Source organism: Cantharellus anzutake (assembly GCF_015039405.1).
Source record: "Cantharellus anzutake strain C23 chromosome Unknown EI90scaffold_208, whole genome shotgun sequence".
Classification (NCBI taxonomy): Eukaryota; Fungi; Basidiomycota; class Agaricomycetes; order Cantharellales; family Hydnaceae; genus Cantharellus; species Cantharellus anzutake.
In genome coordinates this window covers 19,909-34,191 of record NW_024067158.1, presented here as the reverse complement: position 1 = coordinate 34,191, position 14,283 = coordinate 19,909, and the positions used below count along the sequence as shown (strand labels likewise).

The following is a 14,283-nucleotide window of genomic DNA, read 5'->3' as shown; positions in this document are numbered from 1 at the left end:
GCTATGTGGGTGGATAGAGTAACAATGCATAAAGCTACAGGATTTTCACCATATTATTTACTATACACTCATTCACCCCCCAATGGTGCAGATTTCACTAATCTGGGCCTCAGTGTAACGAAGTTCCATGAAAAAAATTGATAAATTTGAATAACATGAAGAACGTAAATATGAATCAGTGGCCAGCAATATTTTGAGTGGAGTCCTGTCATGAAGTGAGTATGGGAGTGAGTATGAAATGGGCGCTTTCACCCCTCAGTGGTATCCTGTGACAGAGTGTGACAGTGTGTTCACACGCTCATGTTGGACCCCCGCTGACCCCATCAGCCACTTGTTCAGCACACCCTGGCACCTCCGGCATTGCAGGGGGCTTGTTCTGCTGGAGCTGTGGATAATTCTGAGCCATCCAACCCCTCATTCGGATTTCCGATGGCTTTGCCAGCACTCTTTGTTTGAGCGCAACTAAGCACGCTTTTTCCTCTTGCCATTTTGCCACCTCTGCTTTCTGTGTCTCATTGAACTTTCTCCATCCCTCCTTGGCCTCCTCCTTCAGCTTCTCCAGCTCAGCCTCATCCAGCCTCCATTGAGTGCGCTCAGCTTGATCCCTCAAAAAACCTTCATGTGTCACAATGTGGCTGAACATTCCCTTGATACATCCACCCTCCTCTTTCTCTTTTGACTTTTCCAATTCCTCCCATGCTAGAAGTTGTGTCTGTGATTTAGACACATACATTCCTCCCAATGCCAACTGGGCATTTGCTGCATCCACCACATTAACGGCTCTTTCTACCAGTGTCTTTGCCTTCCAAAACTCGTGTCGCATTTCATTGATCTCCTTCATCAATTCAGGGTGAGTCTTGTGCTCTGAGTTGTGATCATGTATCAGATCCCAATTGATAGGAGGAAGATCGCTGAGGTGCCCATATGCACGTTCGGGTAGTTTAAAGGTTGAACAAAGAGGTGAGGAAGATACGATAGAATTTGAGGATGAGGAGAATGACATGATATGTTCCAGGTCATCAACAGCGCGCTTCTTTGCCTGAGAGTAGGAAGGAGGGAAGATAGGAGTTTGACAACAAGCATTGACTGTTGCAGCATCTGAGCCAGAAGGTTGCAGTGGTGTGCGGACATGTATTGTCTGAGACACAGCAAACAATAAGGGATTAATGATTGGTCCGTCACACTCATTATTATCCACTTCGCTGTATGTTCCATCATGACCCCCTAGGTACATCTGAACATCCTGCAAGTCATCCATCGGTGAGGGGGTATCATCGCGCTGGTACACATGGGCCATCAGCTGACCATGAAAGTGCATAATGCGCTTAACAGGTGAGGTCACAGGGAGGGGAAGGTCTCCCTGGGTGGAATTTTCAATGCTTGGAGCAAGTTGTTCAGGGTGGATGACAGATGGATTAACAGGGTAGACACCAGTCACTCAGAAACTGGTGATAATGTGAGTTGAGTTCACAGCCTCCATCCATGCGTGGCCAAAGACCGATAAGAATGATGACTTGTTCAGTTTTTTGGGGTAATTCTGCAAGTTGAATGCGTCCTGTTGTTTAGAGAAGCTCCGCTTCAAGAGGGAGAATACGACGACATCGAGTCCTTGAAGGACATGAGTTGTGTGTGCAGGATAACATATAATGATGATATTGTGGTTGCGTGCATAGGTTATAAAGTCAAGGCTGTAGTGCGAGTTATGTCCATCCACTATGAGAAGACGGGGGTGGCCAGCAGCTTTTCCCTGTGTAGCAGCATTAAGAGTTTGAAGCCAATCAAGGCCAATCTCATTGTCTGTCCACCCTTTCTCTGAAACAGTGACCCTAGAAAGTGGAAGTATAAGCATGTGCAGTGATATTATGGATAAGAAACTCATGCGGCCTCCAAAGGATTGTCCTTCAACCACTTGGAGTTCACATTCTGCCCTTTAAAGATGACGACTGGAGGCACTGAAGTGCCATCTGCACAGACAGTTACAATCACGCTCACATTCTCGCAGTTCCCATCACGTTGAATGTGTGCTATTTTTGTCATCTTGCATGCAATGACTTTGGCCTTTTGTCCTGTCCCAAATGGGGAGCTGCTTTCATCCATTGCGTAGATATCCTCACGTCTAAATTTGAAATGGTCATACTGAGCTTGTAACAGCTGGAACCAGTGTCGCACAGCTGCAGGATTTACAGCACCACCCCGAATACTTTCAAGGTTGGTACTCCACTTGGCATCAAGTCAGTTTTTGTTGCATACTAGAAACCCATCAACCCAATTTTTACCGAGCCCAGTAAGGTTTGGGTGGCGTATCTGGGCAACTTCCAAGGCATATTCCTTCACACGATCACAGGTAGCAGGGAATCCACGGTCAGACATAAGGAGAAGGAATTCCACCAGGGTGTCACTCTCAATCTGATTCAGCCACGACCAGTTTATTGAGGCCTCAAGCCGACTTTTCCCACCACTCAGCCTCCGCATGAATGTAGAATAGGAAACATCACAATTAGAAGCATGTTCCCTGGTGCTGGGAGCTTTTTTGTGATTTTGTGTTGCATCCAGGACCTGAGATCTATATGAAATGACGGTGTTCCACATGTGCAGCTCTGCTGCCTCAGCTGCAAGCTGCCTACAGCGCTCCAAAGAGTTGGCATGCCGGACCATTTGTCAAAAGAAGCAAGCAGAGCAATATTGGGGTTGGGGGTTGTGGGCATGGTGATTTCATTTACAGATTGTTCGGGTAACAGATGAAAACATGCTTCCGACTTAGGTTCCGTGTCTCATCAAAACAAACAAATACTGGCACATGTAACACTGGCCTTTTGCTCACTAGCTGTCTGGCTAGCTATTGGTAAGATGAAGAGAGCAATGAAACTGGAGTGGTTAAGTTGCAAGCACGGTGACTCCTCACACCCAAGTTCCCTATGTTTCCTCGATTTTTTCCTTTACTTCTTGCCTGCTTGACATCAAACTCGGTACATAAGTAGTCCTAGCAACGACTTATATACATGCCAAATCTCATCACAAAGGGTGGGGGGGCTCGGAAGTTATGTGGTGATTTATCATTGGGGGGTGTGTCTCATTGAGGGGTGAATGACTGTATGGACAAGCACCTCTATTGTCATATCCGTGCATACCTGATCCCAACCCGACTTCCGGACCTCCTCCTCCTCCACCTTCCGGAGTCTTATCCTACTGCTGTCCGTTCCGATACTCACCTTCGGTTCTGGCAACACACCTCCTTCTACCTCCCATGCAACCTCTACTCCTCCTTCCCTCTCCTCCCCTATCTCTGTCCACTCCGATACTCACCTCAGACCGAACACTGCCCCTCTCGCCACCCTCCTACTACTCCTCCTCCTCCTACTCCGCTCCTCCTTCACAACACCTCCACCCTCCCATCACCCTCCTACGCTTCCCCCATCTGCTCCAATACTCACCTTCGGACCTGACAACTCCCCTTTCCACCACTCCTTCTCCCTTACCTTTCTCCTCTCTCCTCCCTCTGGTACTCTTCTGCCGACCTCCTGCCAAGTTACGACCTTCCACCGCTGTCCCGTACTTTGTACTTGGGCACCGCTCGTACCTTTGCTCCGAGCCTCCGTCATAGTCCCTACCTTGGACTTTGACTCCACCTCGGTCTTAGTCCATTGCATTGGTGACCTCATACTACGTAAACACCATTGCCAATATTCCTCGGACTTTCAACCCCGCCCCCGTAACCTCCATAAGCTCCGCAACCTCCGAGCTTCGTGGATCGCCTTCGGCACTTTCGCTGCCTGTAATGTATCTCTCGCGTTTTCCCCTCATCTACCCTTTGTCCCCATTTGGACGTCTTCGCTCCGATTCAGTTCCCCTTTGTTTCCTTGTGCTTTTGCCCCCTCCATTATATCGGCGCTTGTACATACTCATTTTGGCTCAGTCCGAAATCGACCTGAAATGCCCCCTAGAGACTTCCTGCTCACCTACTGTGAAATTAAGGACCAAATGAACAAACAGCAATGGCACAGCGCTCCGCTTGAGTCGCTGAGGCCAAGGTCCCTCCATGCTAAGTGTTACGGGAATGGGTTCCAGGGAACCCAACCTGAGCCGTTCGACTCACTGATGGAGGTGGCTGCGTAGCCATCGGAGGGAGAGTGGAATAGGATGAGTGTACGGAAGTACAACCTGTGGGTTGGCCAACGGTAACTTGGCGCTCCTGGGAGCGTACCGGTAGCGAGTATGATGAGGGCTCCTTGAGGGAGCCACCTGGCTGTCTGCTAACGGGGACTTGGCGCTCCTGGGAGCGTGCCAGTAGCGGGTGTGCTGGAGGTGTTTGGCTAACGGTGACTTGGCACTCAATGGAGCGTGCCGGTAGTGAGGGATACTGGGACTCCCAAAGGGAGTCACCCAGATGGTGGCTATCGGTGACTTGGTGCTCATGGGAGCGTACCGGTAGCAGGAGTTGTTGGGGAAAGCGGGTTGGTGGACCAGTGCACGGTAGTGGGTGACCGTGGGAAGTGGGACCCATGGGTGTGTGGCCAGGTATCCTGGAGCTGCCTGGACCATATCCCTCTCCTAAGGAGGTGGGATAGGCTACAGTTCCTGATAGGGAACTTCCGGTTGGATGGGAGTGATTGCTCAACCACCCGGTGGACTGGTGGGAGCGGGCAGCAGGAGGTTGGGCGTGGGAATGCCCTCCTCGTTGCGGTTTTGTCATGGAGAGGATGAATAGGGAGGTGGACATGGTTCCAAGGTTACAGGTTGAGTTTACAGTGGTGGCACAATGGTGAGGATGTTACAATTGCGGTACAAGGTTTTTGGGTTATGTATTCGATAATATGAAAACATTTTTCGGCATCTGCCTTACACATCATATGACTTCTAACTATCTAATATAAAAGTCACAATGGTCAAGGGAAGTCCCTTGAAACTCAACAAATTCCCCAGCCAGCACCAAAACCCAGTGGGAAAGCTACACAATAGGAGCTGTATAGTTGTGGGCATGTGACCCATTCCTTTATATAGCAACCATGTGGGGAGATGAGACCTTTACCCTTCTTCTCATCTCATGCCCTGCATAGTGTGAGGACAGGTCAGATGGGGGTTGAGGTCAGGTGTCAGGGCACACCCCACCTGACCCCACGCTGCGCCGCCCTACTCCGCTTTCCCGCTATCACCCTTTGTTTCTTCTTTCCCCTTTCCTTCTTTCTTTCTATTTCCATTCCATGGTCGACTTCCCCTTCTCTATGTATTACTAACATGCCTAACCCCGCTCCCCCGATCGCCATGCCCGCTGTGCGCATTCCTGCTCACAGAGCAGCACACCTCCGGGATCTCCCACGGAGATACCCAGGGGAGTGTGGCTGTGTGCAGGGATGATGTGGCTCCTCCCACATGACCCTGACCACATGTATATAATAGCACCTGGGGTGGGAACAGAAGAAGCAGCCTTCTTCTCAACTTCCCACTTCAGGTAAGTACTGTAGCTTCCCCCCTTTTAATGATAACCAACTTCCCACTTCAGACTAAGTGGTCGGGGACGCTCACCCTGCAATGGGACCGTCGCTACGCATAGCCGACACCTGTCCCATTGAGTCCCTCACGCTGGGACCTCGCCGCTTTCAGAGCTGTCCCTGACATCAGGGAGCCTCCGAGTCCGAGGCTGGGCCCTGACATCTCACCAGTTGTGGATTTTTTCCATTTTATCCACTTGAGCATGGATGCCTTGTTCATCCACACAGCTTCCTAGAATGTCTAGGATTGGAGCGAATGGCTGGAATTTTCTTATATAAAACTTTGCCCCCTTGAGGCAAGTGAACAACCACAATAATGCTTTATTGTGGTTCTCCACTGAGCTTGTGCTGGTGAATATATCGTTGAACCAGACATGTAGGCATCTGCCTACTTCTCCTTGTAGTTCCCAGGTCAACATGCGCTGGAAAGTACAGGGAGCATTGTTGTGGGGACAAGTCCATGCAGGTTAAATCAACACTTATCACACACTTCACCCCCTACTGCATCAGGGACTAGGATTGGTGAGTCGTGGTAATAGTAGGAGTTGTAGAGACTGTAAAGGTGGTTCTGACGAGTCCAAGATCGTCGGATTTGGCGGAGTGGTTGAGGAGATATGACTTGTTCTTTATTTTCCTTACTATTTTCATTCATTCACGCATGTGACTTTCCTTTTATATTTGTATCGGACTCTTCCGTGACAACTGTACAGACAGTTAGTTGGAGGTTAGACAGAGTATCAGCACTGTACTTGCAGGACCCATACCTACCTGAGAGATAGAGAGAGAGACCTACCCCCCCTAGACCTGAGTTGCGAGTATTGATAGACCTGTTACAGCATTGCAGTCTCCTTGCTGCATCGTGTTCGAGTTGTATGTTGTAGGAGGGCACAGCAAGTACCACACAAACAAGGCCAGAACCATGTTTTTCGAGGCTCCAACGAGCACCCTCAAGCCTCCAACATATTCACAATGCCCATTGCACATTTCCACATTTTCTCCAATTTTTTCCATGCTTTTTTCTCAAGACCCATATTGCCACTTCCCCAAAATTCACGGATATCCACCATTTCCCCCATATCTCCACCAATTTTCCACCAATTCACACGATTTTGAGCTTGAAGGACAGCGACAAATCAGGAGAAGAGGATGGAATGACGGGACGGGAGTTAGGATGACGGATATGCGGTGGAGAAGCGAGATTGATGGTTGATATTGACCTTATGGGCCTCAATTATTGATTTTATTGTTGCCTTGTGGACATTTTTTTTTGCCCCATTGTTTCTTAGCCGAGTTCTCAACATTCTTCCTGTTTCCATTTCCACCATCCATCGGCTATTTTCCTTGTTTTTTGTTCTGATTTCTCTTTTTTTCTATATATACACCCAGTTTGTGTTGTACTTACAGTTGTTGGACCCCTCTTTTGTGCTACAAAGAATGTGGTGTTGAGCGATCCTTCCATACGTTAAAGAAGCCTCCTGACGACTGTCCAAGAAGGACCAGGAGTGAGTACATGATTAGTGAGATTTTATTGATTATTTTCTAGCACCCAGACCACAGCACAGTATCGGCACTGTTGCCACCATCCTTTCTCCCTCCTTCCAACCCAACTCAGACACTACCCCCAGGTCCCTACTCTCTTGCCTGAGCAGCCTTTTTGCCTGGTTACAACATCCCATGGGGTGTAGAGAATGTCGTCTTATGGACGTTGTCTGGATCCACATGTATTTGTTCATACACATCCGACATATCGATCTTAGATTGGTATGTTGCTCTGGCGACTGATTCTTGGATCAGTCACATGTCTGGCATTGGTGTGATGTCATGGATTGTGTTTGAGTTACGATTCCTTGCGTCTATTACCATGTGCAAAGATCCATCTGCTTTGCGGATACACAGTAGGTGTTAGAGACCAGAAGTGAGATGAAGGAGTTGTCTCATGGCAGGGGGCTTCAGCCTCAGCGACTCGGACCAGGAGCGCTGTGCCAAGTTACACATCCGTGCCCTAATTTACTTATTGGCAATGAGAACTATCAACTCTAGTCGATTTTATCACTGGGGTGTAACCTATGTACAAGTTAAGTATATATAGTTACAGCAAGGGCAGGCCCATGAATGGCGGGGCCGAGCGGAGTGGAGCTAACAGAGTTAAACATTAGCCAATTGAATATTACTGATGAGTCGGGTTACGGAGTTAGCAGAATGGCGGGCGATAACCCAGAAATGGAAAGGAGGGATAGGCCCAAAGGTAGACTTGCAGGGCAAGCAAGTGAATTGCCCAGCAGGGGTGGGAGTGCACTAGCAGAGGTTGGAGCTGTCCAGAAGCCTTTGGGGCTCCGTACTTAGGGAGGCATAGGTAATACAGTATATTGAAAAGAGGGGGTGGTGACCATCAAGGGAGTCGGAGGTGATTGTGGAATGTGGGAGCTCCAAGGTTAGTGAAGAAGGAGCGGAGGTAGTCTGGAAGGATCAGAGGTAGTGGAAGGCCATGGCCATGGGTGGATATGACAGTAGTGGGCATGCTTGCTTGCTGCTCACAGGATATCACCATCCTGCTTTTACATAGCGATCTATTTTGGTTGCTAGTGCTTCCTGCAGTGCTGCAGGACATCTCGGGGTGTTTTCCTAAAATTTCTTGTTCAGATCCTTTAACAGGATTTGATGGTTCACCTCCCTCAAGGGAGGCATTTCTAATGGCACTGGTGCCATTACAGTTTCGAATTTCTCTCTCCACCACTCCCTGAGTATTTCGAACTTGGGGTTGTTCATGGAGAGACCTTCCAGACTCCTTCCCAGTCGCTCACATGATTTCTCCGAGGTTTAGCCGCAACTTACGTTGCCTCCGAAATCTGTCGAGCGACTGGTACAACTTGCAACACGTGATGTTCCCACGCTAAGTTGTAATGAGTTGTACATAGGTTACGGAATATAATTTTGGGTATTTATGCATGCAGTCATTGCACCCAACCCAACCCATGGAGACTAAGGGAGCACATCCAAGGTTGTGAAGTTAATATCCGGGTGTGCGCGAAGATTAACAGTTTATATATTACTTGGTTGCCAGTCAGTTGTTTGTGCCCAGTGGCATAAGTGGTATAGCGCTAGCTGGGGCTATGCAGTTTTTTTGAGTGGCACATGTTTGATTCTCACTTAGGAAAACCTTTTTCGGGCCCTCCCATGGAATAATTGTGTGAAATGGTTGTTTTCTGTACACTAAGGAGTGGAGGGTATGAAAAAAAAAAGTTTCCTAAGTGAGAATCGAACATGTGCCACTCAAAAAAACTGCATAGCCCCAGCTAGCACCATACCACTTATGCCACCAGGCACAAACAAATGACTGGCAACCAAGTAATATATAAACTGTTAATCTTCGCGCACACCCGGATATTAACTTCACAACCTTGGATGTGCTCCCTTAGTCTCCACGGGTTGGGTTGGGTGCAATGACCACATGTGTAAATACTTAAAATTATATTCCGTAACCTATGTACAACTCATTACAACTTAGCGTGGGAACATCACGTGTTGCAAGTTGTACCAGTCGCTCGACAGATTTTGGAGGCAATGTAAGTTGCGGCTAAACCTCGGAGAAATCATGTGAGCGACTGGGAAGGAGTCTGGAGACCTTCCAGATGTGGTACATCTAGAAGTTCTAGTCCTTCTGGACTAGGATTGGGCCAACCTTCAGGGTACTTTCTTTCGATTACCCTGAGGTGTGTTTTAATCTTGCCTCCCTGTCAGGGGGGCTTCTTTTTTGGCTGTTCTTGAGCTCTTGCTCGAGTTTTCCATCTGTGTGATCTTGTCACATGGTCTTCACTGACTCCAAGGGTATCTATGTTGCCCTTGTTCACCATTCTCACTCTGTGGGACTGGAAGTCTAAACTTACCTGGTTTTTGTTTAACCAGGGGGCACCAAATATGGCATCATATCTATTGATGTTAATTACATCAAAGTAGTGTTTTTCTATGTGGCCATTGATCTCAATGTCCACATTTGTTCCAAACAGGATCTGTGATCTTGTTCCTTTCATCCCCATTTGAAGGACGACTGGGTGCTCCAATTGGAGAATTGGGATATGGACCACATGGATGAAGTCCGGTGATATAGCGTCCATTTTGGCTCCACTGTCAAATAGCATGTAGGCTTTTACGCCTGCTATTTTTATATGGGCTGTCAGCATTCTCTTTGTTGAGAGCGGTCTGTTTGCTGGGTATCTTCCCATGTCTTTCAAGATGTGGAATTTCACATCAAACAAGGGGGTCTGGGTTTCGATGGACTTTTGGTCCTTCTTCCCTTTCTCCTTGTTTTCCTTGGGTACTTTGGTGTATTTCCCCAAGGCGTCTTTTCTTGGTGCTTCCACCAAGGCTTCGGCGACTTTCTTGTCTGCCATGTTTCTAACTGGCACACTACAGCCAGTTTGATTCTATAATTTATGTCATCGTGATTGACAACTGACATTGGGCCCATGTCAGGGTCGTGCATGCTCACAACGAAGGATGCCCCAGAAACCTAATTGATATCAAAGCTGGGGGACATGCCCACACCAGCACGCAGTCATATATACACAGTAGAGGTGGTAACTAGTCAACTAGCTAATAACCGGTAGTATCGGATCAAGAAAGATAGAAGATCATGTGGCATCATAGCTGACAGCTGCAGATCAGATCAGATTGGAGATGAAGAAGAAGAAAAGAAGTAGAAGCTGATGGAGATATGGGTCATGTGGCAATGTGCTACTTATGCTAACAACCTGAAGGCATGCCCTGACAGCCCATTCTTATGGTCCCAATGTTGACTTCCTCACCCTCTGAGTCAGGTGAGTATTGAGGTCCCTTGTATGGGTCCTCTACTTCGAAGCTTGATGCTCCAGAGTTACCAGAGTTGTTCTCTGGTTGTTTGTCTGATGAGTCTTCCGACTCTTCTTCTGATGCGTTTGCGATCTCCATAGCAGCTATGTGCCTTGGTTTTTCATTGCTCATTGCATTATGTTTTGGGCAATCTTTTGTTTGCCCTATTTTGCCGCATTTGCTGCAAATTGGGACTGACTTTTGGTCAGTTTTCCTCGAATTTTTCGAGGATGTATCCTCTTTCCATCTGGATTTCAGCTCTTCAGCCTTCTTTCCTGATGGGAGAGCTCTACCGCGGCTCATGGTTGCCATGGTGGTTGTTCAGGTATAATATCCCAATTTGTAGGCTGAAGACATCTTCAGCCCATCGATTATCTCATCTACATGAGATATTGCTTTTAACATCTCCGAGAAGTCCACTCTGATTCTGTCATGAGTGACCATTTCCCTCTTCCATTCAAGGGGAATGTAGTTTAGAAACCTGGCATTGAAGGACACCTGGTCTGGTGGTGTCACCATCTGGGATGCTGCTTTAGACAGTTCTAAGTAGAACTGTTTTAGGCCATTGTCTGCTTCGTATTTAATGTTGCAGTGAAGGAGAGAACAAAGGAAGGTCAGTTGGGAGGTTCAAATGAGACCACCACGCTGTTCCCTGGTTCTTTAGTCAGGATGGGGAAGTGTACTAGTAATATTTGTTGTAATTATAGTACCAATCTGAGTGTTTTGGCTAATTCTATTTTATGGGTTAGTCTAAAAGTTTCTGAGAATTGACTTACAGATAAACCAAGCCCTGCAGAGCTGTTCCTCTATTGAATTAAATCTTCTACTTGGTGAAGTTTCGAAGATTCTACTCAGTTAATGGGTTTAGATTGTGTCTGAAGTGTCCCTTGAGTTTGTTTTATTTTTGTCTTATTTTATTGCTTGTTTTAACAGTAGCAAAATAACTGTTTTGTGTTTACACTTTGAAATATGGAGTGTTAACCAGCTCTCCTGTTGAAATATTTACTTAATATTTCTCTCCCTAATTGCTGCCTTTTACTACAGTGGCAATCTTAACTGTATATCACTTTTTCGTGCTGGAGTGACAACCAGAAATGCTTGAGAAAGATAATACTCTATTTTCTTACTTCTCTGAGGGGGGCAAAAGGTCGCAGAAAGGGTCTCCCTTTTATACTCCTTGGGTTGCCTTCCTTCTTCACACTCTACCTTGTATTTACAGGATTTATTTACAGTGCTGTCAGGGACAGCTCCGAAAGCGGCGAGGTCCCAGCATGAGGGACTCGATGGGACAGACATCGGCTATGCATAGCGGCGGTCCCATTGTGGGGTGAGCGTCCCCGACCACTTAGTCTGAAGTGGGAAGTTGCATTATCATTCAAGGGGAGAAGCTACAGTACTTACCTGAAGTGGGAAGTTGAGAAGAAGGCTGCTTCTTCTGTTCCCACCCCAGGCACTATTATATACATGCAGTTGGGGTCATGTGGGAGGAGCCACGTCATCTCCGCACACAGTGGGTGTGGCAATTGGGGGAGTGGGGTTAGGTGTGTAGTAATACATAGAGAAGGGGAAGTCGACCATGGAACGGAAATAGAAAGAAAGAAGGAAAGGGGAAAGAAGAAACAGGGAGTGATAGCAGGGGAGCAGAGTAGGGCAGCACGGCGTGGGGTCAGGTGGGGTGTGCCCTGACAAGTGCATTCTCCTCAAACTGAATAAAAAATGAAATTTTCATGCTATAGTTCTACTGTGCTCAGCTGCGCTGAACTGTGGCTCTACTGTGGTCAGACTGTGCCTAGAATCCTTATTGTCCTTCCTCACCTAAGCTATTTTAATGGTTAATCAGAACTTGACTGTGCTGCATTTGTCGCAGTTTTCTATTTCAAATTCCTCATATTTACCATTAAGTTCACTATGACTTGGTCATTCTGAATTCAAACTTTGCATTACTATGTGTATGGCTGCGCTGAGACCTTCAGCTGATTTATTCTATTTTTATCCAGTAACATTTAATTGAAATGAGACTTGAAATGATAAATGAGTGAATTATTCAGGTTTAGAACTGAAAGAAAAAGTTGCTAGTAGTCAAGAATTGTTCAGATGAATGTATTATAGCTCTCCACTTCATTAGTATATCATTCCCTAAAATTCCTGCCATGGTCTGTCATAGTTTAGTGGTTTGCATGGATTTCATCCATCTCCCCTGATTCCCCTTTGTATTATTGCATCCTAGTCCTTCATATGTATTGTTCGTTGTTATAGTAGATTGTCCTCGAAAATATCATATTTTTATGTATTTTATTTGGGGCTCTGGACCTCTAGAAGCTGTCTTCCCATGTGTTTTCAGGTTTCTAACTTCATGTCCTTGTATCTCATTCATTTCTGAATGGTTTTCACGTTCTTGGTGTCATAAATTTTCATTTATTCCCACCTTTCCAATGGTACTAAAGTTGTATTCTATTTCTTGGTATTTGTCAAGTTAGCAAAAGTTTGCATGCACATTCAGTAATCACGCGCGAAAATGTTTCATATTCTGTGCTAGTGGTGGTACAAAGAATGTATTCAGAAGATAATTTGGGGTTGATTGGGCAGTAGTGTGATTGGGTGAGAGTGTGTTTTCACGTCAAGGTATCTTATAGCTACCTCCAATATCTTTCCCTTCGCTCAACCGGCCAGGTTTCATTGGCAAACAACACATCTTGGTCCAATCGGTACATTTCCATGGCTACTTGAAGTTCCTCCATCGTTTTGGGATCGAACTCTTGAAGCTTCTTGTATACAAATGTTTGGATGACATGGTAGAATTTGAGAGAGAGCATTCTTTGTGGGGTATGGTTAAATGTTCGAGGGATAGATGGAGAAAATGATGAAGTTGTCCCCATGCTTGACATAGATTGTTGTCGATGTAGTCTACTGTTCCATGGTCATTGCAGATGGTGGCTTCCAATGTAATCCTCCCTATTACCAATTCTATTACTTCTTCCAGATCTCGTACCAACAGCCTTGTCTCGTGTAACTTGAATAAAGTTCCCATCCTGTGCGGATTTTCTCGAAGCACAATCTCATCTTGAATTAGCGAAGTGCATTCTTGAGTAGTTCTCCAGGTTTTGTCCAAGTCTCGTTCCAATTGCGTTAGGTGTTTGTTGAGTAAGATGCTTATGAATTTAATGCCCTTGGGGTAACCTTGGTCATAGTCTGTGCACATCTTTTCTTTGAGTAGTTTGGCGAATGCTGGGGATGCCATGGTTCCAACGTGGGGTACATAAGAAGATTGGGTAGGTCCCCAGGTGGGTTCAGGTGAATTGTGGGGTACCGATGCCACTTGGTTGATGGGGGGATCCGTCCAGTTATATGCATACTCTGCAATACTACTTTTGGGATACTGTAATTCCACATCCTGTAAATCTTCTGAATCCATATCTACAGTGGCTATCTGGGTTATCTTAACTTCCTCTGTCTTTGTCTTCATGTGCTTACTATCGGATTGTTGGCAGGACTCTTCCAGAATTCCCCCCACTCTTTCCAATAATTCCCTGTCCACTGTTTGTCGCTGGCTAAGGTTATTCCTCACCCTTTCAATCAAGTATTCAAGCTTGGAGTCCGACCCATGGCTATCAGCATTAGTGGACATTTCATCTGTTTCCAGGATTGTCACCTTTCCCAAGGTTGTGATTGCTCCTGCTGCTACGATGTGATTCGGAATCCAGCCTTCCATCTGACCTCGCTTGACTAGGGAGACTGGCGATTTGGCAGTCTGGACAGTAGACATATTCAGATATAAGCTAGTTCAGATTATTCTGAGGGGGCAGGACTCTAGCTAAGTTGTCTTCATCCTCCTCTGATTTATATATATTTTTGCTTCTGTATACTTCATCCTCCATTGGTACTCTGGGGTTCTGAGCTTTCCCTTTGTGGATTGTGTCTTGTTCCTCCATCTTTCCAATGACTGCGAGGCAGT

At 46.5% G+C, this 14,283-nt stretch overlaps 2 protein-coding genes across 2 annotated transcripts; both read right to left on the bottom strand.

Annotated features, from left to right (window-relative positions):
• Positions 1-298: 298 nt before the first annotated feature.
• Positions 299-1,318, bottom strand: EI90DRAFT_3137996 (uncharacterized protein; the record flags this gene model as incomplete). The annotated part of the gene is made up of 1 exon (XM_039064879.1): positions 299-1,318. One exon carries the CDS (start codon positions 1,316-1,318, stop codon positions 299-301), a length of 1,020 nt encoding a protein of 339 aa, XP_038907861.1.
• An 11,646-nt stretch (positions 1,319-12,964) lies between these two features.
• Positions 12,965-14,094, bottom strand: EI90DRAFT_3023409 (uncharacterized protein; the record flags this gene model as incomplete). The annotated part of the gene is made up of 2 exons (XM_039057867.1): positions 12,965-13,096; positions 13,321-14,094. The coding sequence occupies 2 exons, from the start codon at positions 14,092-14,094 to the stop codon at positions 12,965-12,967; spliced, it is 906 nt and encodes a 301-aa protein (XP_038907860.1).
• Positions 14,095-14,283: the final 189 nt, after the last annotated feature.